Genomic DNA, 21327 nt, shown 5'->3' with positions numbered 1-21327 from the left:
TTTAAGATTTCATAAAGAAATTATTTTTTTAACTTTTCAGTTAAATAATAGATTTTAGGAAAATTTGTACATCAGGGATGTCAAACTCATAGGTACACTTGGGCCAAACAAACAAGGTTTAACTTTAGACGGGCCGCAAAAAAAAAAAAAAAAAAAAAAAAAATCAATATTCATAGAAGCGTAGATTTATTTTGAATAATACAATAATAAACATATATATATATTTATATAGAAAAGAACAAGAAAAATTTAATGTTTACGTCCTGATACTTGACATCTCTTCTCTGCTATTATCTTTCCTATTTCGGGAGAAATTTTGTTTGCAGTGATAACTTTCAACACTGACCCAAGGTGAGCATCATTAATACGGTTTCTAATAAGAGACTTATTACCTTTCATGACTGAAAATAACTGCTCGCACAGATAAGTGCTACCAAACACGGAAATAATTTCATATGCGAACTTTCGAGTATTTTCAAACCTGGCTGGTAAATATTTGTAAAATTCAGGCACGCCCACTTCAATGAATTTTGCTTTCAAATTTGAGTTGCATTGAATCTCGATCACCTCCATTTGCATATGGCTGGGTACTGAGTCAATACTTATTGAGAAAAATCAAAGAAAAAAAAAAAAAAAAACAAAAAACAAAAAAAAAACAAAAAAAAAAACAAAAAAACAAAAAAAAAAAAAATTGTCTTCGAGGGAACTAAAATCATTAAACCTCGTTTCAAATTCAGTTGTTAAATTTGCAATTTTTTCTGCGTATTTTTGATACGAACAAATATCATCTAAACTTGATTTCTTCATGCTGCACGTCGCGAAGTGCGTCAAATCTTCATTTTTAAGTTGTTTTTCCCAAAGAACTAGTTGTTTGACATCCTTGGTGTACATATTACACTTTATATATACTATTATTATATTACAATATACTTACATATTCCATTTTATACAACATTTAGTTTTACTCATTTTCTTTGTCCAATTGCATCTTCCTCTTTTCTTTAATTGGTAGCTTTTAACAAAAGAAATTCCACTCACTTTAGAGTAGATTTTACCAAGTCTGGGACCCAAGCTTTATTACTGGACATTTACACATAACATTTAACTGGCTTTTCTGAACCTTGTATTTCTTAAAAGGCTCATGGATTCTCAGATGATGCAAGAGTAACAGCTTGATTTTAAAATCCCTTCCTGCACTCGCATATGGCAAGAGTGCGAGATGACCAGTCATGGGTTTGTGATCAGAAATTGCATTCCGTTTTACAGGAATGTAGGTCCTCTTTGGCACCTTTCCATAAAGAGACGACCTTGTCTTGTCTCATGTCAATTCCTAAGCTAGGCAACACTAAGAAAACATGAGCTTTTGGAATTACGCAGCAAAAGTCTCAGCTGCCTTAGCAATCCAAATCTGCAGTCTCTCCATCAAATTTTCCTTCTCTTTAAAATTATCAAACTATTCCCTGCTAACTTTGGAGCTTTCTTTGTTTTCCATATGTATACATGACAGTTTACTTATGACCTTTACAACCTTACTCACAACCTAATTGCCACACGAGACCTTTGCTTTCTTGCAAATAAAGATATCAGTTATCTATCAGTTCCCTTCTAGTCTTTTTTTTTGGGGGGGGGGAAGACCTATCCAGACAAAAAACAGTTTTTCAACATCTTTCAGAACTCTTGCTCTTGATAAACTCTGGTTCTTGAACTCTTGTTCTTGTTTTTATAGAATCCTTGCAATATTGCTTTGATACTCTTACGACAGCTTTTGCTTCATCTTGGCTAATTATTTCTTCTTTAATATTACTTAAATCATCTTATAAAATCTTATATAATGTAAATATATAATATATAAATATATATATCTTAAAGTAGATTTCTTTTAAAATCTTGCGATGCTGACTATTCACACACTTCATTCATGCTTTTTAATAATTTCCATCTTAACTGGCATCATAATGATCTTTTTCTGACAGTTTTCACTTGCAACCATTTTCTTCATAGGGGTCATTGCTGCAGTATAGTTACTAAGAAGCAATCGTTGCACTTGAAGGCACTTAAAAAAGAGATTTGTGCAGACAATTTCTCATTGCTATAGCACTGACTAATACGAATAAAGCACACTGATTGAGATTAAATGCAGATAATTGCTCACAATCCCATTATAAGAGAGAAAAAAAATTGATTTCATTGTGATCACATAATGCACAGTAGACTAAGCATAACAGGAACTACTTGTATTTCAAAACTTTACTATTAAGTTAAAATTTATTAAAAAATGTTGCTTGTCCTGTGAGACTCACGAACCAAGTTGCTGACAATTCAGGTTTTAATGTATTATACTTCCAATACTGAAAGGGGGAAACTAGATAAACTAATAGATATGCTCTTTTACACTGACTATCAATAAGTATTTGGACACCTATGCAAATGACGATATCTGCGGTCCTAAGGTACGTCACAGAATCCGCCGGTATATATCGTGTAGGAAACAGCATCGGCTTTAGTCGCATGCAAGATGCCTCGCAGTTCGGAGCTCTGTGATTTAGAGAAAGGTATAATTATCGGGTATCACAAATGTGGCTGATCCTTAAGGGACATATCTAGCGATCTGAAGTACTCAAAATCGACAGTAGCCTATGTGATTAAGAAGTGGAAGGTGAGCGGTGATTGTCGAAATGTGCCCCGAGTCGGCAGACCAACGAAACTGGGAGATACAGACCGACAAGTGCTGTGCTGTCCAGAGAAATTCGGAAGAACCGCACCCAACCAATGGCCCTCATCCGCGAGGAGTTTCAACAGGCATCTGGGAGTATTGTTTCAATGAATAACATCCGTAAGGAAGCACATCTGCTTGGTTTTCATGGTCGTGCTGCTCCCATAAGCCTTTGATCACAAATTCCAACCACACTGCTCGGTTAATGTGGTGCAAAGCACATCGAAATTGAACCATAGATCACTGGAAATAGGTTCTTTGGAGTGACAAATCAAGGTTCACCCTTTACCATTCAGATGGCAGGGTCTGGGTCTGGCATCTACCTGGAGAACGTCTCCTGCCAGAATGCATTGTGCCAACAGCCAAGTTCGGCAAAGGTAGAATTATGGTCTAGGGGTGTTTCTCCTGGTATGGGCTGGGACCCTTGATAGCCATTCATGGTAAGCTCAACTCCGATGCCTACTGCACTATTTTGGATGACAATGTGCTTCCTACGTTGTGGCAGTTTTACGGCTTGAACCCCTGTTACTTTCAGGACAACAATGCCAGTTGTCATGTTTCGACATTAACCAAGGCTTGGTATGGTGCCAATGGAGTCCATCGAATGGACTGGCCTGCCCAGAGTCCAGACCTGAACCCTATCGAGAACCTCTGGGACGAGTTGCATCGCCGAATTCAGGGGTGCACTACTCGTGCAAAATCGGTGAAGGAACTTCTATGTCTTCTCCAAGCCAAGTGGAAGAAAATACCACTAGCTGTGATACAAAGACTTGTGGAAAGTATGCCCCGGATGGTCCACGCTGTAATTACCTCTTGTGGAGGCTCTACCAACTATTGATTTTGAATAAAGTTAATTTTTCTTTTCTATCACAGGTGTCCAAATACTTATTGGTAGTCAATGTATTTCTGTAATGTGCAAATTTTATATGTGGAAAATGAAGTGATCAAGTTCTTACAGAGCTGCAGAGTGAAATGATAAAAAGGTTGAAAACTACTCTGTCTTTCAATAGACAGAGCAATATGCATAATGAACTGCTTATGTGAAGTTCTGTGCTAAGAAGGAAGTCTATTCTAGTGGGAAAAAAAAGGAACCTATTTCTTCAAGCTGAGTTTTTCTACAGCGGAAGAAAGGAATTGAAAAATTAGAGTTTTAAATAAATAAATAAAGTAGTTCAGTTTTTGAAAAGAACTTTTAAACCTGTATTTCTTTCTTCAACTTCTGTCCACTAACTAAGAGACATGAGGTACATAACAGATTTGAAAAACTGTCCATATGAAATCATAAAATAGACACCACATATTTTTTTTTTCATTCCTAACTGCACCTATTAGCTTCAAATCATATAAAATAATGCTAAAGATGTTGCTATAATTGTAATTATTTTCATATGATAATATGCCAGCACTGCTCAGTTTATTTAGTCTATTAATTTAAAATTGGCATTTCGAGGTGCTTTTCCCCTTCCCTTTTGGCTTACCTCATAACTGTAGTAACAACTGCTGCAGACAGATGATCAAGTCCTCTGGCTAAAATCTTCTAATCTTTCTACGCAGTGATGCTGACACATATTACACTCATTAGTTAATATGATCACAATTTATGATCTTGAACTGCCTATTCTAAAGTAACAGAGCCTAGCTCATTTCAGTTAAATAAATATGTTAGTATAGCTAGGAGTGTGTAAAAGTTTCCAGCACTACCTTTAAACAGCTTTATTAAATTATTTGAAGATAAGTAGTACAGAAATTTTTCAGGAGTACATAGCCTGACACCTAGTTGCTCAATAAAACAAGTTTATACTTCATTTGGCATGGCTGTCAACAAGATACACACTCAAGATTACATGCTATTCCTTTTCAACCTCCGCTACAGAAGCCAAAAGAACGATTGACAAAGCATATAGGAAGGACAGCACTTGTACAAGTGTAATGAGAGAATGGTTTGCTAAGTTCAAGAAGAGAAATTTCGACCTGCAAAACAATCCAAAATGTGGAAGACCACAAGAATTTTAAAATGATGATTTGGCAGTGCTACTCGAAGCAGATCTGTGCCATACGGCCAAGGAATTGGATGAGAAGCTTGGAGTTGATGATTTGGCATTGCTAGACATCTGCAAACACTTGGCTTTTGAACAGGTAAAGCTTTTGAACAGGTAAATCTGCAAACACTTGGCTTAAACACAGGTAAAGTGTTCAAAACAGGCAAACACAGGCAAAATGTTTGCCTGTTTTGAACACTTGGTATATTCAAAAAAGGCAAATACATCCCCCATGAGCTTACAGGACACCATATTGAGAATATGAATACGTATGTGTCACTTCTTGGTTTGCCATAAAATAAAGTCTTTTTTATGGAAAACTGCAACAAGAGATAAAAAGTGGGTTTACTACAGTAACTCTAACTCAAATTGGATCTTCTACCACACACACTATAAAGCCCCGACATCGTTCCTTCGGACTTTTACATTTTTTCCACACCTGCAGATACATTTTGCTAGTGCTTATCTTCCATCCTGCACAGGATGTCCGAAATGAGGTTGCTCTGTTTTTGGACTCGTGGCCACTAAGTTTCTAGGCCAAGGGCTTTGAAAAACTATCAAAACACTGGCAGAAAATCATAGAATTACAAACTGAATTACAAACTATATAAATCACATAAATATTTCAATTTTTTATGAATAGCTTTTTTAACACTTCTGACTTTTTAATTTCAATGGCAAGGAGAAATCTTCTGACTGAACAGAAATTCGTACAACACACAGATTTAATATATATAATAAAAAATATTAATGATTAGAAGTACAACTTATATGCAAATCAAGTAAACCTCCTAGATGCAATAAAAACAAACAGCAATCTCCACTCAATATTTGATTAAATCTCAGATTTCTAGAACTCGATCTGATTGTCAGATGGGTGAGATAAAACCACAACAACATACAACAGCAGTTAATGAATATTAAAACTGCATTTACTCATTGTTCATGTATGCAGTATTGTACACAGTATACCTTAAGTTATGCTTCAACAAAAAATACACCAGCCAAACCAGCATATCTTCAACTCTGACAATGGAAGAACTGCAGCATATTGAAATGCAAACTTCCATCTCAGAAAGTGGCATTTTTAGTAAACAGAATTTGATCACAGAAATTTAAGTATGGAATAAAAGCACCAAAGATAGACAAGCTAATCAATGTTGATGATCAAAATAGCAAATCACATCTTGCAATGAATGATAGCTCGTGTCCAGCTATTAAAGATCATACAGTTACAGATGTGTGAAAGAAAATGCATCACCTTCATTTTTTAAGCCCAAATTCACAAAAATATTCAAAAAGGGTTGAACAATTACACAATCATATGAAAAGTTGTATCAGTTATCAGAAGAAATGTATGAGTGAGCACTTAATCCACTCCCAGTAATTGCATCAAATGTGCATAATTATAAAAGTGCTGTAGAGAGAAAGGATTGTCATTTATATATCTTGGGTGGAGATAATGAGATAGCTTCTTTTGTGTTAACTAACTCTGTGTAAAAAGAAAAAGCATTGGGCTGGCACTGTCTACTGAAAGTTTTTTTACATCTATAATATCCAAAAGTATTAGTTGTAATCAATCCAGTGTATCTCATTTGCTAACAAAATTCTGTCAAACTGAGTAAACAGGAAGGCCAGAAGTGAGCACTGAAAGAAATCTGGTTTGGTTTGGTTTGGTTTGGCTTATTAGACTATGGCAAAGCACTCGAGGGCTATCTGCCTTAAGGGAGGGATGCCTTCGTGGAGGACTTTTTAAGGGAAACTCGCTCATATACACATTACACATGGGGAAAACCACGAAAACACCCATGCAGCTAGCCTGTTCGCGGGATTTGAACCTCGGACCGAACTACCAGTGTTCAGCGACGTTACCGCTCGGCCGCTGGTGGGCCCGAAAGAAATCTGTGCGGTGGTATTCTTCTTTCTCTCAGAAACAGAAAGCAAAAAGGCAACCTCAGTGAATCTTGGGGCTGAACAGAAATCAAAGAAGTGAATGAAAGCAGTAACATTGTTTGCAGATATTTGATTTGAAAAAGAAATAATGGGACACAGCATATGAAGATAACCTTCACTTATTATAAAAATGAGATACCAATTATATAAAGTGATCCAAATAGCATGTGAAAAGCACTTCTGAGCAATAGAAAGCAGTTGTATTCTCATATGAATCTAAATTCAGTCTCAGTAGTTCAGATGGTCAATGGGTATTTCACCATCGGGCCAATGAAGAACTTCGTACTGACTGTATTATCTCTAGGGTGAAACATCCAGTTTCTCAAGTAGTCTGGAGATGTTTATGCAAGGGATGGGTCAACTTGAATTTCCTCAATATGAATGTCCAGGTTGTGACATCGTAAATCTGCCAGTTTAAGGAAATAGCACTGGTGACGCATAAATTCCTTTATTCACAACACAAGATGACACAGAAACAAAATTTAATTAATACATTTAGAAAACCTTTGAGAGATATCCAAGTTCATGGCACAATCAAAGATGTTAGGCAAGATGGCACTCGTCACCCACTCGACGAATAATAAAAATCTCCACACCTTCGCTCGCTAGCGGAGCTTCCCAACTCTCCCTGCGACAGATGTTGAAACCACTTCTGTTGTACTTGTGCAGGCACAGTACTCTGTAAAGGTATACAAAGACATTCTGCAGAGGAAACTCTTGCCTGCTAGTCAATATCAATAATTATCTGTCTTTGAATGCATTTTCCAGGATGACGCAACACCATACTACAGAGCCAAAGTGGCAAGCATCACATGCATGAACAATGCACATCAATTACATTATATATTGTGTTTACTGTTCTTATCTTCATGTCCATTTTCCAGTTTTACAGGAAAAAAAAAAAATTGCAGCAGGATTGTAACATCACTGCATGGCCATGGAGTGTTAACAGTCTGGATCTAAATTTAATAGAAAACCTATGGAGCCCGATGAGTCTAGAGGTGTTAAGCAAAAATAAAAAAAAATAATAATTTTTTTTTAAATAGATCGCTGAAGCAGTTCAAGGAAGTATTTATCCAAATCTAGTACCATAAAATACCCCTTGAACATATCTGGAAATCAATTTTGTCAATGCCCAGTCATTGTGCAGCCATTATTAAGGCCAGTGGAGACCCCACTAAATATTAATCGCAGCCAATATTACTACAGTTTCTATTTTCACTTGTGATAGGTGAACTGCATCATTTATTTTGCTAATATCCAGTTTTGTTAATGATGGACGCCGAAGTGGAATAATAATAGCAATAATAATAATAATAAATTATAATAACAATAATACGCCAAATTTATACTTTTCAGAAAATTCTATATAGCTGAGATGATTGAAAATAAGAAACAGTTGAATACGGAGTGCAATTTTCACGATAAACAAGTACAGTACAAAGTCGAATCTAGACGTCCATAATCTGGACCTCAAAGCTACAAACTTTCTGCGCATGCATAAACGCATGATGCGCTTATGATAGCATGTGTAAAGTTATTAAGCTTAATACCTTATGCATGTGCTTAATACCTTTACACATGCACATAATACATTTACGCATGCACGTTTAATGTATAACGGACGGTATAAGCTAGGCTAAAATTATCTAATTACCTATTTCAGTTAATGTTGCAGATTGCGTTGTTCCTTAATCTTTTTATTGGATCTGGCTTATTATTTTTTGCAGACTGTTAGAGCAATTTTATAAAAAGTAAGCTTGAACTTTCGATTATGTCAAAAAGAGTTTCCGATTCTGGAGCTGCCAAAGGATCTACAAAGCGAAAGCAAGTTTCAAAGTCCATCAAACAAAAAGTGGAATTGCTGCAAAAAATGGATAAAGGCATGAAGAAAGTGACAGAGAGGTTAGTGAAAACAAAAAAATTTCGTTTGACAAGTTGGTCGGTATTCTCAGCACAGCAATTACAGGACTTGAACAGTGGAACTTTGTTAGTGAGCAAGAAATTATGTCTGCTTATAAAATTAAAGAGAAAGGTATTAGCACATAAAACGAAGCAACTTAAACAACTTACATTGAAAGAAATGTTTAATAAAGGAAACAAATAAATATTAAGGCTTTTTTTTTTTTTTTTTTTTGTAAATTTTGATACTTGCTCTTTATTTTATAAATTACGGCTTCATATTTTTAACTTTATAATTTCTGCATGCCATCTTACCAGATTTAAATCGATGATCTATAATCCAGAATTGCCGAAGTCCTGACGAGTCCAAATTAAAGACTTTGTACTGTAGTTGAAAATGCCGTATCCTTAAATTTCATGATTAAAAACAAGATTATAATAGAAAATTCAGAATTTATTACCTTAGTTCAGTAAAATATGAATTTCTGCTAGCAATGAAATCATACGATACGTTTGTATAAATGCATTTATTAAATATATTACTAAATTTATTATGAATTTAAATGTATAAATTCTCTTCTAACACTAAAAAAATGAAGCAAAAGCCCTTAAGTTATACAATGAGTACTCTCCTAAGTTACACCTACTCTCAAATTATACAAGAAACAAAAATTTTCACTTAAATAAATAAATCAGACAATGTAGTATATAAATGTAATTACTTTCTCATCATCTTTTGGACACCATTCTGTACTTTTTCAAAAGTAATTTTTTCTTTCCTGTTGTGCAGCATGCTCACCACTGTATCTGTGCATCGAAATATTTCCAACAATATCTTGTATTTATATGGTAACACTAATTCAGAAGATTCTGAAGCAGTTAAATGGCTAAATTTTTGATATGCAGGCTTCTTTAATATAACAGGTGGTTTCAGACTAGAAGAAAACATTTTAAAATTAGTCTTAATGAAAATATTTTAAATTCTACTATATAAACAAATCATAAAATATATATCTCAAAATTCAGTTTTTGTTTATTCACAATTGCATAAAATCAAAGATTATATTGAATTATACAGGGTTTACGATAAATTTTACGACAGACTTCTACGGGAGGTAAGGCACATCATAAGGATTAAGAATTACATGAATGCCCAGAAACATCACTCTACACTGCCAGGGGCTGCTTTACAAGAGTACTAGTGGAAAGTGAGGATTGCCTCATTCGAGCGATAGGCACCATATGAAGAACATTATGGAACACTATACGAACAGAGAACTTGCAGACATGCACTTATACATGGAATAGCTGAGGGTAATGGACGAACCGCTGCACGCATTTATCGAGAACGCTTCCCCGACAGACATCAACCATACCACAGTTTTGTCACACGTCTGCATCAAAATTTGTTGAACTATGCATCATTAAGAAGTGGCAGGACAAGCGAGGACATGGAAATAATAAAGATAAAATATATAAAGAATTTACATTTCAAGGCACATTGTTGTCAAGGGTTGATGTATTGAGAGAAATGTAATTTTATTATGTATATTTAAGTAATAAGTTCTTAAAAACCAGTAAATAAACTATGCACTGAAAGCTACTGCAATTTAGCAGAAAAATAAAAAATAATAAATGGTAAAATTTTAAATTAATATTTCATTGAAAGAGCAACATAAAAATAAAAACAAACAAAGCAGTGAATAAAGAATTGCAGAAAAAGTGTTGAACCTTGCATATCAAAAGAATGGAAAATGTCACAGCTTAAACTGCAACCATGTTTTCAAACCAGTGTGTAAAAGGTAGCTGTGCATATTGCAGTCTCTTTGAGAGGATGATTCGAAAAATTGTTGCACATGAAGTAAATAAAATTTTCTCGGCCTTTTAAAAATATTTAACATGCACATCTACAATTGATGAAGTTGTTTTTAAATTTGCCATAACATTACTTGTTTTTAAGAACATTTAAATTGTTTTAAATTTTTTGCATTTTGATTTTACTTTGCTACTATCGGTCACATGATTCTTTTCTTCATAGTTTTTCCAAGATAAGTTAGCTGATAATATTTTTAATTGCCTGGTTTATTTAAAAGCTTTACTAGTTTTAGCTTGTAAATTATTTATTGCATATTCTTCTTATAAAAATTTGTTCTTTGAATGAAGATTTTTATGGTTTGAAAAATAAATTTCAATCTGCCGTTTGCTCGAGAACTAGTAATTTTCAGCTTAATAACCTATATACTTGTTAATGTTTTTAAGTTTTCACTATATTTTGGTTTTCATTACAAACTTTTGTCATTTTTAATAAATTGTACCTCTTTCGTTTTTTAATATCCTTTGATTTTTAAAAAAGTGTTAAATTTGTTCATCACTTACGCAGGCTTCGCAATGGTTTATTCAATATTTTATTCTAATGCTGCTCCTTTAATAAAATATTAATTTGAAATTTTAGCATTTATTATTATAAACATACATATGTTACAGCATATATAGTATTTTATATATGTTATGTATGGTATATTATGGATATTAAATGCATTGTTTTCATATCTTATAATACTGTCCTTGTTTTTGATATAAGTACTGTCAATAAAAAATTTAATGCATGCCATTCTATTTCAATATTTATTTCTTGAAATAACTAACCAAAAACATATATTTCTAAGATATATATTTTTATTTACTAAGAAAACTTTTACCACAGTCAAAGTAAATTAGTGATGAAGTTATATTTTCTCAGCATAAATATCAAGGCAATGCATGTGTCTTTGTATAGGTAGAAAACATTGAAAAAATATGCAGTATACCACTGGAAAAGTCAATCATGTGCATTACAGACATATGACAATATTCTTAATGCCACACTACCATGCTCTGGCCAACACATATAACTACCATTAAGAAAAAATAAGGGATTTGAATCATGGGATGTTTTGTAAGCGTTTTTGTTGTGTGTGTTAAAACCGTTTAGTTGGATTTGAATGGGTTTGTAGGAAGAAAGGCTCAGATAGTCACTATGTGAAACGTTCGATCAGAAAGAGTACCTGGTTTGAAAAATGTCATTTGAGTATGATTTATATTTTGATTTTTACGTGGTTCTGGGTCTATGAAGCGAACTCGAAAATCCTGGTAAGTGAATATTTGCTTTTGGTAGTGCTTTAATGTATAACGTGTTTTTTGTTTTTAATGTTATTTTATTGTTTGGTTTAAAATGTATTTTATTGAGATTATGTATTTTTTGTTTGCCTATGTTGTAGACTATGTTGGTGCTCCTTTGACATTTTAAGTGAAAATATATCGATGTGTACACGGACAAAATAAAGGGAGTGCGCAATGCAAGTTTGTGCAATTCTGGGATTTTTTTTAAGTGAAAATAGGTCGATGTGTACATGGATAAAGTCAAAGGAGTGTGCAATGTCATTTTTGTGCAATTCAGTGGTTTTTTTTTTTAATTGAAAATAAATTGATGTGTACATGGATACTGAGTTTGTGTAATTATTTGTCTTGTTATTTTGGCTTTGTGTAGCAGCGATTTTCTTCGCAAGCCAAAATAACAAGTCAAAGAATTGCACAAAATCGGTATCCATGTACCGCCAAAAATCGCCAAGTTTCCCCAAGGGGTAGCCTAAACTATACTTTTACCTTTAATTTTTCTTTTAAGCCAGTTTTCTTAACTGAGTTTGTTTTTCCCAAATATTTTTTAATATTTCATTAGATTTATTTGAAAGATTAACGTCTTTTGTAACTTCAGCCTTTTCAGCAAATTCATTTGCTTTATTTGCAATTAGAGGAAAAAACGTAAGCATCTATAAGGGCCTTTATTTTCAAATAGGACGACTTATAAGCACCTATAAGGGCCTTTTTAATTTATTTTAAAATATAAGGAATTATAAGCACTTCTACAAACAACTATGCACCCTGTGTTAGGTTCATAAGTTCAGATTTCCTTTTATTATACACATATACAGAATTTATCAGCTACGCCACACATAAAAAAAACTAACCATTGATAGCTAGAGTTGCCACCTCTTGGCTGTCAAAATCCGGGAGAGGAAAAAAAATACAAATTTTCATAACTTTTTATTTTATTTTGAACTTATATTTTGTATTTGATCATACGGATTTCAAAAAAACTCTTTGCAGTCCATTTTAAAATTGAAGAACATTAGGATTTCTGCCTTGACCTGTTCTTCATTTAAACGGTTTCTTTCCTTAGTCCATATATCGAATGCTATACTAAAAACACGCTCGCAGGCAGTTTTGATACAGGTATAGACAAAATGGATGAAACTACTTTCTTCAACATCTCCAACTCTTTTCGACCATTGAGAAAACTTTTGCGCACCTCAGATCAACTCTTACATTTGATTTAACAATTATGTCTTGAACCTCTCTCAAAATGCAGAAATCTTCATAAAGTTTATTTTCATCAAAAGTGATCTTTAAATCAATGGCCAAGTCTCTCAAAGCATCCCACGTAATCGGTTTTTTTCATTGAAAGTATGCTCAATTTACTATACTCCAAGTTTTTGAAATCATACCATTTTTTCAGGTAATCTAAACATCTCTCAAAGAAAATGTCTGCGTCTTTATAAACATAGCCTTGTCCGTTTCATTTAATTTGTTTAAAAAATCTCTCTTACTGAATTACCAAAAAATTTGTCATTTTTTGGCAGGTTTCAAGCATAACATCGTGCAATTCTGTGCAAGCAACAAAATCACTTTCGATGATTTTAATTTCACTATCAAAAATTTGCATAACATTGTGCAAAAAGTAACAGTAGCACAAAGGCTGTGAGTTTTAGTCTTTAAATGCTTGCCACTACATTCTTCTTCTCCTTCTTCAATAAAATATGCCCGTAAAGCTGGCCAATTACAAAGCAAACACTCTATCACTGGCAATAAAGATAGCCATTCTGGTTGGCACATGGTGCAAAATGTCGCAATACTCAATACTTAAAAATGCATGGAAATCTTTCAAAGTCGCTGTTCGTTTAGCATATGCTGAAAATTCACTATAAACTTTCAAGAGTAGGCTTCAACGTCGAATTTTATGCCTTTTAATGCAAATTTTGTGCAGTTCTGTAATATATGGTATGGCTGTTGTTATGAATGCCATTTTTGATTGCACGTTGAATGTTAACAAAATCTGACTCGGTAATATTAACATTTATATTTAATTCTAGGATGACATATATTTTAACATATATTCACTTATACACATTCACATTGCATGTAGTTCCAAGATGAGCATTTTTACATTTCGCAAGTCCGCATGAGTAAAAATCAAGAAAGTCATATTACAGCTATGATAACATCACGGAAGGAAAGAGAGGTGAGTGCGTGCTTCACCGACGGCAGCCAGGAACCGAGTAACCAGCTCAAATTTTCTTCCAGAGAGGAAGAGGGAGAAAGCTGGTAGTGCCCTCTCTCGGGGCAGCAGACAAATAATAATAATAAAGAGTTCTCCACAGTATTCCTCCCCGAGTACCAAAGGTATGATGAAAAAAATCAGTTCACAAATATCTGGTGTTGAAGCGCACACGTCTTTCCGATCGTGTGACGACTGGTGGAGCACTGGGAGGAAGCGTACGGTCGGTCGAAGGAGGAGTATCCAGAGTAGCAGTTGGATCCGGGGAGTCAGGAGGATCGCTGGTCACAGGAACCTGAGTGTTTGAAGCTTCGAAGAAAGCAGGCTTCAGACGATCTATGCTCAGAATGGTTTCCCTGTCGCGCACGAGAACGGTGAAATGCTTATTGTTACGTGCACAGACCTTGAAGGGTCCATCGTATGGAGGAGTGACTGGTGGTTTCACTGCGTCGTTTCGCACAAACACATGAGTGCAAGTGCTCAGTGCGTGGTGCACGAAAGGGGCAGATTTGTTGTGGCACAAAGTAGGAGTCGGAGACAGCTTCTTCATCGCCTCTCGGAAAGTCTGGACAAAGGACGCTGGATCGACTGGAGCAGAGGATGGCTGAAAGAACTCAGATGGTAATCGAAGGGGTGTGCCGTAGACAAGTTCAGCAGATGTACCTGCGAGGTCTTGCTTGAAAGAAGAACGCAAACCAAGAAGCACAAGAGGAAGTGAAGTAGTCCAACGGGTGTCATTACGGCACTTCAGGTCGCGATGTAAGCGTTCCACTAAGCCGTTGGCGGAAGGATGGTATGGTGAAGTGCGAATTCGACGTATTCCAAGCATAGATGTCAGAGAAGCGAAAAGGTGTGACTGGAATTGTCGACCTTGATCAGTAGACACAACTGATGGTACACAAAGTCATGCAATCCAACCGGTGATGAATTGTCGAGCCACAGAGTCAGCAGAGATGTCCTGAATGGGAAAAGCTTCAGGTCAACGAGTAAATCTGTCAATGCAGGTGAGTAGATATCGATAACCGTTAGATGGTGGCAGAGGACCGACGATGTCTATATGGACATGGTCGAATCGTTCGGATGGCATCGCAATTTTTTCTAAAGGGCTATGTGTGTGCCGGGTAACTTTTGAACATTGGCACATGATGCAGGAACGAGTCCAGTTGGCAATGTCCTTTAGCATGGATGGCCAAACGAATCTTTCTTGTATGAGCTTTTTGGAAGCCCGGATACCTGGGTGCGATAGGTTGTGAAAACAGTCAAAAACTTTTTTCCTGAACTTAAGTGGTACATAAGGTCGCAGTCTGTTGTTGGAGGTATCGCACAATAGTTGGAGGTCCCGAGTAAGTTGTAATGACTGGAATTTCAGCGAGCAGTTTGGGTCTTCACTCAGACGTTTTAACTCCTCATCAGTGGCTTGCGAGTGAGCAATAAGCGTGAAATCCAGTGGTGCATTGGCATCGATGCCCTGAATACGTGAGATAGAATCCGCGACGACATTGCTGGAACCTGATATATGCTGAATATCAGTGCTGAATTGAGCTATACAATTTAAATGCCGAATTTGTCTCGGGGAAGCAGAATTTGATTTTGATGTGAATGCATAAGTTAGAGGTCGGTGATCAGTAAATATAGTGAAGTGTTGACCTTCAAGATTATGCCTGAAATACTTAATAGCTGTGTAAATAGCTAATAATTCTCTGTCATACATGCTGTATTTTTGTTCTGTAGGGGACAGCTTACGTGAGAAAAATCCTAGCGGCTGGTAGTCATTAGAATGTCGAACGTTTAAGACAGCTCCAATGAAAATGTCAGAAGTGTTCGACCATAACACTCAGCTTTTGGTTAGGAGAGTGATAGGAGAGAGTTGCAGCATTACTAAGGTCGTGTTTACATTTTTCAAATGCCTGATTAAGTTCGTCGTTCCAAGGAACAGGGCGTTTATCATTTTTACGTGAGTCTTTTAAGAGTTCATTCAGTGAAGCTTGGGTCTCGGCTGCCTTTGGTAAGAAGCAGCAATAAAAGTTTATCATGGCTAAAAAACGTCTGAGCTCGACAATAGTGGTAGGTTTGGGGAAGTCGGCAATTGCTTTTGTTTTCTCAGGCAGGGGTTTTACACCTGAGGCAGTAATGAGGCAGTAATGAGGCAGCCTAAAAATGAAACAGATGGTTTTCCGAGTACACATTTGTTAGGATTTAATGTCAAACCATGTTTATTCAAACGATCAAACACTTGACGAAGATGACGGATGTGCCCTTCTTCGCTAGTCGATGCAATAAGGATGTCGTCAAAATAAGGGATGCAAAAATCCAATCCAAATAAAACTTCATGTATAAAACGTTGGAAGGTTTGGCCTGAATTTCGTAAACCAAACGGCATAGCCAAAAATTCAAAAAGACCAAAAGGGGTTGTGACGGCAGTTTTTGGAATGTCTGCAGGGTTAACAGGAATTTGATGATAGGCACGTGCTAAATCAAGTGTTGAGAATATGTTCTTTCCTGAAAACATTTGAGTGCAATCCTGAATATGGGGTACGGGACAGCGATCCGGAATTGTAACGGCATTTAAGTGACGATAATCCCCGCACGGTTGCCAGTCGCCATTAGCCTTACGAACCATGTGCAGGGGGCTTGCCCAAGGACTTTTTGAAGGCTGAATGATGCCTTTTGATAGGAGAAAATCAAACTCTTAACGTGCAGCTTGAAGCAATTCTGGAGATAATCTTCTAGGTTTGGAGAAAATAGGAGGTCCTTTAGTTTCAATGTGATGGAAAATCGTTGACATTGGTGGCCTCTCAAAAGTTGCGAAGGATTCGTCAAGCTAGGGTAATCGGCAAGAATTTTGTCAAATTTTGAGTTACCCATCAAAATATGAATGCTAGTACTGAGCGGGTTCACATTAGGAAGTCTACCGCAAGAATATAGTTTTGTTTGTCCATCAATTAAACGGTTGTTTTTAACGTCTATGAGTAAGTTGAACTTTGTGAGAATGTCAACACCTATGATGGGTTGATTGACATCTGCCAGGATAAAAGGCCAAGTAAATGAGCGACGTAAGTTTAAATTGATGGTCAAAAGTTTGGTGTTATATGTTGCAATTTTAGTGCAGTTAGCGGCAAAGAGTTCCAATGCAGCTGGTATTTTGGCATGCTGACTGTAACTCTTGGGAATGACAGATAAATCGGCTTCGGTGTCAATTAAAAAAGTCAGCTTTGAGGATGAATCGGCCAAAAGAATTCGATTGATGTGGCGGTCGCAACGTTGGCTGGCAAACGATCACCGATCTAGTTTTCCGACTGCCGGAAATTGCACGGAGAAATACATTTCCGTGCCTTGGAACCAAAATTAGTATGGTAGAAACAGATGTTGTTGCATGGTTCTTTATACTGTCGATAGCGTCCACTAGATCTATTACGCCTACTGTTGCGTTTGGAATAGTCTCTTCGTTCACAGGAATGCTCATGGCTGTTTTTGAAGGCTAGCAAAAGTTCATTTACCTGCTTTGTCAGCTCTGCAACTTGCTGTTCAGTGGGAGAGGTAGATGCCGTAGCAGCACTATTTATGTGCAGGACAGTTGTGAGATCTGTAATTTTATCAGCTACAACTGCTAGTTTTGGAAGATCATCACTTAAGGCAGCAAGAATACTTTGTGTATTTTGCGGAAGACGAGATATCCATAGGGATTTCAACAAAGGTTCTCCAACGGTCTCTCCAGCGAGGTTTCGCATACGGCAAAGTAATTGTGATGGACGTTGATCGCCAAGTTCTAGCCCTTGAAAAAGTGTACGTATCTTTGACTCCTCACTTTCAGAATGCAATTCAATTAAGCGTGTTTTTAGTGTATCATATTTGCCAGTCACAGGTGGGTGTAAAACGATATCACAAACGCTATTGAGAATATCAGATTCGATTGCAGATATCACATGATTGAATTTCGTGGAGTCAACAGTGATTCCGGCGATATCAAACTGAGCCTCTAGTTGTGCAAACCACAAAGTATGGTTATCTTTCCAAAATGGGGGAGGTTTGATGGAAACACGTGAAATATTAAGATCGTCAGCGATGGGTTGTGGTGGTGCCATGATTCACAAAAACAAATATATATTGCCAATATGACACAAATAAATACACAATAATCAGTCACTAATAAGTTCACATACGACACTAGTGCAAAATAAATAATGTAAACATTAACGTAAGAGAAACACTTTTGCAGGTAAGCTATCCGAATATAACCATAAGTAATACTAAGAATTTGCGTGACTTACCTCCGAATTATACGAGAAATATTTGCTCAGTCAGCAGCAGATTCAGCACAACACAATTCACTTATAGAAAAAATATTCCGAAAAAACTTATTTTATGATATGTAACTACGTTGTATGATTTATATGGAGATCACTTTAAAGCACTTTGACGATTTGCATGAGACACATGATAATTCCCAAGCATGTTGTTAAGCAGGCACAACTGTTTTTCACACTATATTGCTGATGACACGAAAATAATGATGGATTACGCTAGTAGTTTGCATGAACAGAAATAATTTTCACTTCATAGCACATTATAATCACAGAACTTGAGGATGCAAGCAGGTTACAGGAGGCACGTGTTCACTAACTTCTTGACGAGTCACCATTTATGGCTGTTGTTATGGATGCCATTTTTGATTGCACGTTGAATGTTAACAAAATCTGATCCGGTAATATTAACATTTATATTTAATTCTAAGATGACATATATTTTAAAATATATTCACTTATACACATTCACATTGCATGTAGTTACAAGATGAGTATTTTTACAGTTTGCAAGTCCGCATGAGTAAAAATCAAGAAAGTCATATTACAGCTACAATAACATCACGGAAGGAAAGAGAGGTGAGTGCATGCTTCACCGACGGCAGCCAGAAACCGAGTAACCAGTTCGAATTTTCTTCCAGAGAGGAAGAGGGAGAAAGCTGGTAGCACCCTCTCTCTGGGCAGCGAACAAATAATAATAATAAAGAGTTCTCCACCATGGCATTTACAGTTTGCTTTTAAAATGTTTTCATTGTCAATCTTAAGTTTTTGATACACAGATTTATTTATGCCATAATTGACAGAAGCGTTATCAGCAGCAAACGAAGTTACATTCATTATATCTAAATTATTTTCGACAAGAACTTGACAAATCTGGTTTTTAATCTCACCACTTTTTTCTTGGGGATTGCGGTAAAAATCAAGCAGTCTGTGTTTTATCCCACTTCCCTTATGAAAATATTGCATGACTACTGGAAACATTTTAACGTTGCCATTATTCGACACATCTGTTGCGACCGAAAAAAATTTTGCTTCTTTAATCTCATATTCTTCTCTCAAGCACACTCTCGCAAATACTTGTACATTTTGTTCTACGGCAAGAAATCTTTTTTGCCAAACAAGAATCTGGAAATAGAGTGCTATACAATTTGCTTGTGCAATTCTGGCTATTAAAACTATGATGGTGCTTAATCCCATGATAGACTGAAGTAATTTCAATTGCTGATATATTGTCCTCTTCTTTTGAGATTTCTTCACGAAAAGTTCGAAACCAATTGCGAAGAATCCCTATTCAATATTAACGATTGGTGTTTCTTGCTTTGGGAATGTACAGTTATAGCTCTAACACCCTCGAACTTAATATTAACCATTTTACGACATAATTTACATTCTCCATTAAAATTGCCTTTCTTCATAAGCCAATTAAATTGAGTTAAAAACTTATCTTGAAACGACGTCGAATACTTTGTCTTTTTTGTGGCACTTGTTCACTTGCTGAATCAGAATTGTTTTTGTCACTAGACATTATTATGAAAGCATTTAAATAATTTCAAATACACACTTGTTCGTAGATAGCTAGCTAACTGCAGACTAAATGAAAGAATGAATTGAAAATAAGAGGATGGAAGGGGTGTGCACACAACACGCCAGCTCCACTACTCATCAGCAAGGCGCTTACTCACCGCTCAACGTAGATTGCTGCTGCAAAGTATAGACATTCTTTAGTTGTCACATTCTTAGCTGTATAGGCATTCTTTAGCTGTATAGACATTCTTTAGCGGTCGTGTGATTTTCTATGCTGTCAACTATTTCGTCCGTGTGCATTGTATCGTTATTTTCAGGAAACTTGATATTCCAGGAGAGTAATATTTATTTTAATTTCCTTCCGGGAACCGGGAGATTTTAATTTTTAGGGCTCAATTCCAGGAGAGGTGGCAACCCTATTGATAGCTGAAACTAGCTGAGATAAAAATATTTTTACTTTAGTCATTTAAGAATGAGTAAATAGAAATATAACACAGAAATAATTTTAATATACATAGATGAAGTTTCCTGCTTTAAATCAGGATGCACATAGTTTCTGACTGTATCATATGCATAATAGCACTATATCATATGCATATCTTACATTAGCATAGTTCATCTCTAGTTGAGGATAAATGCTTCTAAATTATGACTACATATAAAAGAAAAGCTATAAGGCACATCATAATTTTAAATGTAAAGTATAATACAACCAAATTTGTAATGAAATTTAATTATAACCATTACATCAATAACAAATAATTATCAAATCATTGGCTGGTATACAGAGTTAACTTTCTTAAGTGTTTCATGAATTCAATAAATAACAAAAACAATTAAGTTATATTGGTATTTGTGCATTAACCACCAATAGACTGACAACAGTCTATTGACACTTTTTGGTAATGAAATACATTTTTAAAATCAGCATGTCAAAACAGGTTTTTTTTATTTCTAGCTGATAATACTTGGCAATCATATTAGAGTATTCTTCTTCAGGATTTGTGTTTGTCGTTATATGAATTCTGCTGAATGGGGGGGGGGGAAATTATTTCTCTCAAACAAATATCCAATTCTTATTCTAACACTTCATTGGCTGTTGTTGATATTATACTTCCAATGTATATCATACATTATACATTACACAAGGTATGTGGCATAAAAACTTGAATACAGTCAAAAGTCTTTAATCCGGACTCGTTGGGACTTCGGCGATTTCGGATTATCGATTTTTCCGGATTATAGATCATCAGTTTAAATCTGGTAAGATGGCATGCAGAAATTATAAAATTAAAAATATGAAACCGTAATTTATGAAATAAAGAGCAATTATGATCTAAAGGGTATAAACAGATTTCGGAATGGTCAGATAAACAAAGGATATGCCTTTATCCAGTTTTTGCAGCAGTTCCACTTTTTGTTTAATGGACTTCAAAACATACTTTCGCTTTGTAGATCCTTTACATATTAGTAAATATATATCGGAAATTCTATTTGACATAATCGAAAGTTCAAGCTTACTTT

General features: G+C 35.6%; 2 protein-coding genes across 2 annotated transcripts in view; both read right to left on the bottom strand.

The window, feature by feature from the left end:
- Positions 1–21327, bottom strand: part of dup (chromatin licensing and DNA replication factor double parked) — a 97414-nt gene that overhangs the window by 52182 nt on the left and 23905 nt on the right. The window contains exon 3 of the mRNA XM_085811496.1: positions 9330–9542. Coding sequence (XP_085667622.1) covers positions 9330–9542 — 213 coding nt within the window. The remainder of the gene's footprint in view (positions 1–9329; positions 9543–21327) is intronic.
- Positions 17263–18060, bottom strand: LOC146998672 (uncharacterized). Its single transcript, XM_085812272.1, has one exon. The coding sequence runs from the start codon at positions 18058–18060 to the stop codon at positions 17263–17265; it is 798 nt and encodes a 265-aa protein (XP_085668398.1).

Source organism: Stegodyphus dumicola, chromosome 2 (assembly GCF_044657685.1).
Source record: "Stegodyphus dumicola isolate Sdum_Otavi_A_Nest chromosome 2, ASM4465768v1".
NCBI classification, from domain to species: domain Eukaryota; kingdom Metazoa; phylum Arthropoda; class Arachnida; order Araneae; family Eresidae; genus Stegodyphus; species Stegodyphus dumicola.
This window is presented reverse-complemented; position numbering and strand designations above follow the sequence as displayed.

What these genes read in the sequence shown, in the direction of transcription:
- LOC146998672 (XM_085812272.1), bottom strand. Translation starts at nt 18,060, where the DNA reads ATGGCACCACCACAACCCATCGCTGACGATCTTAATATTTCACGTGTT.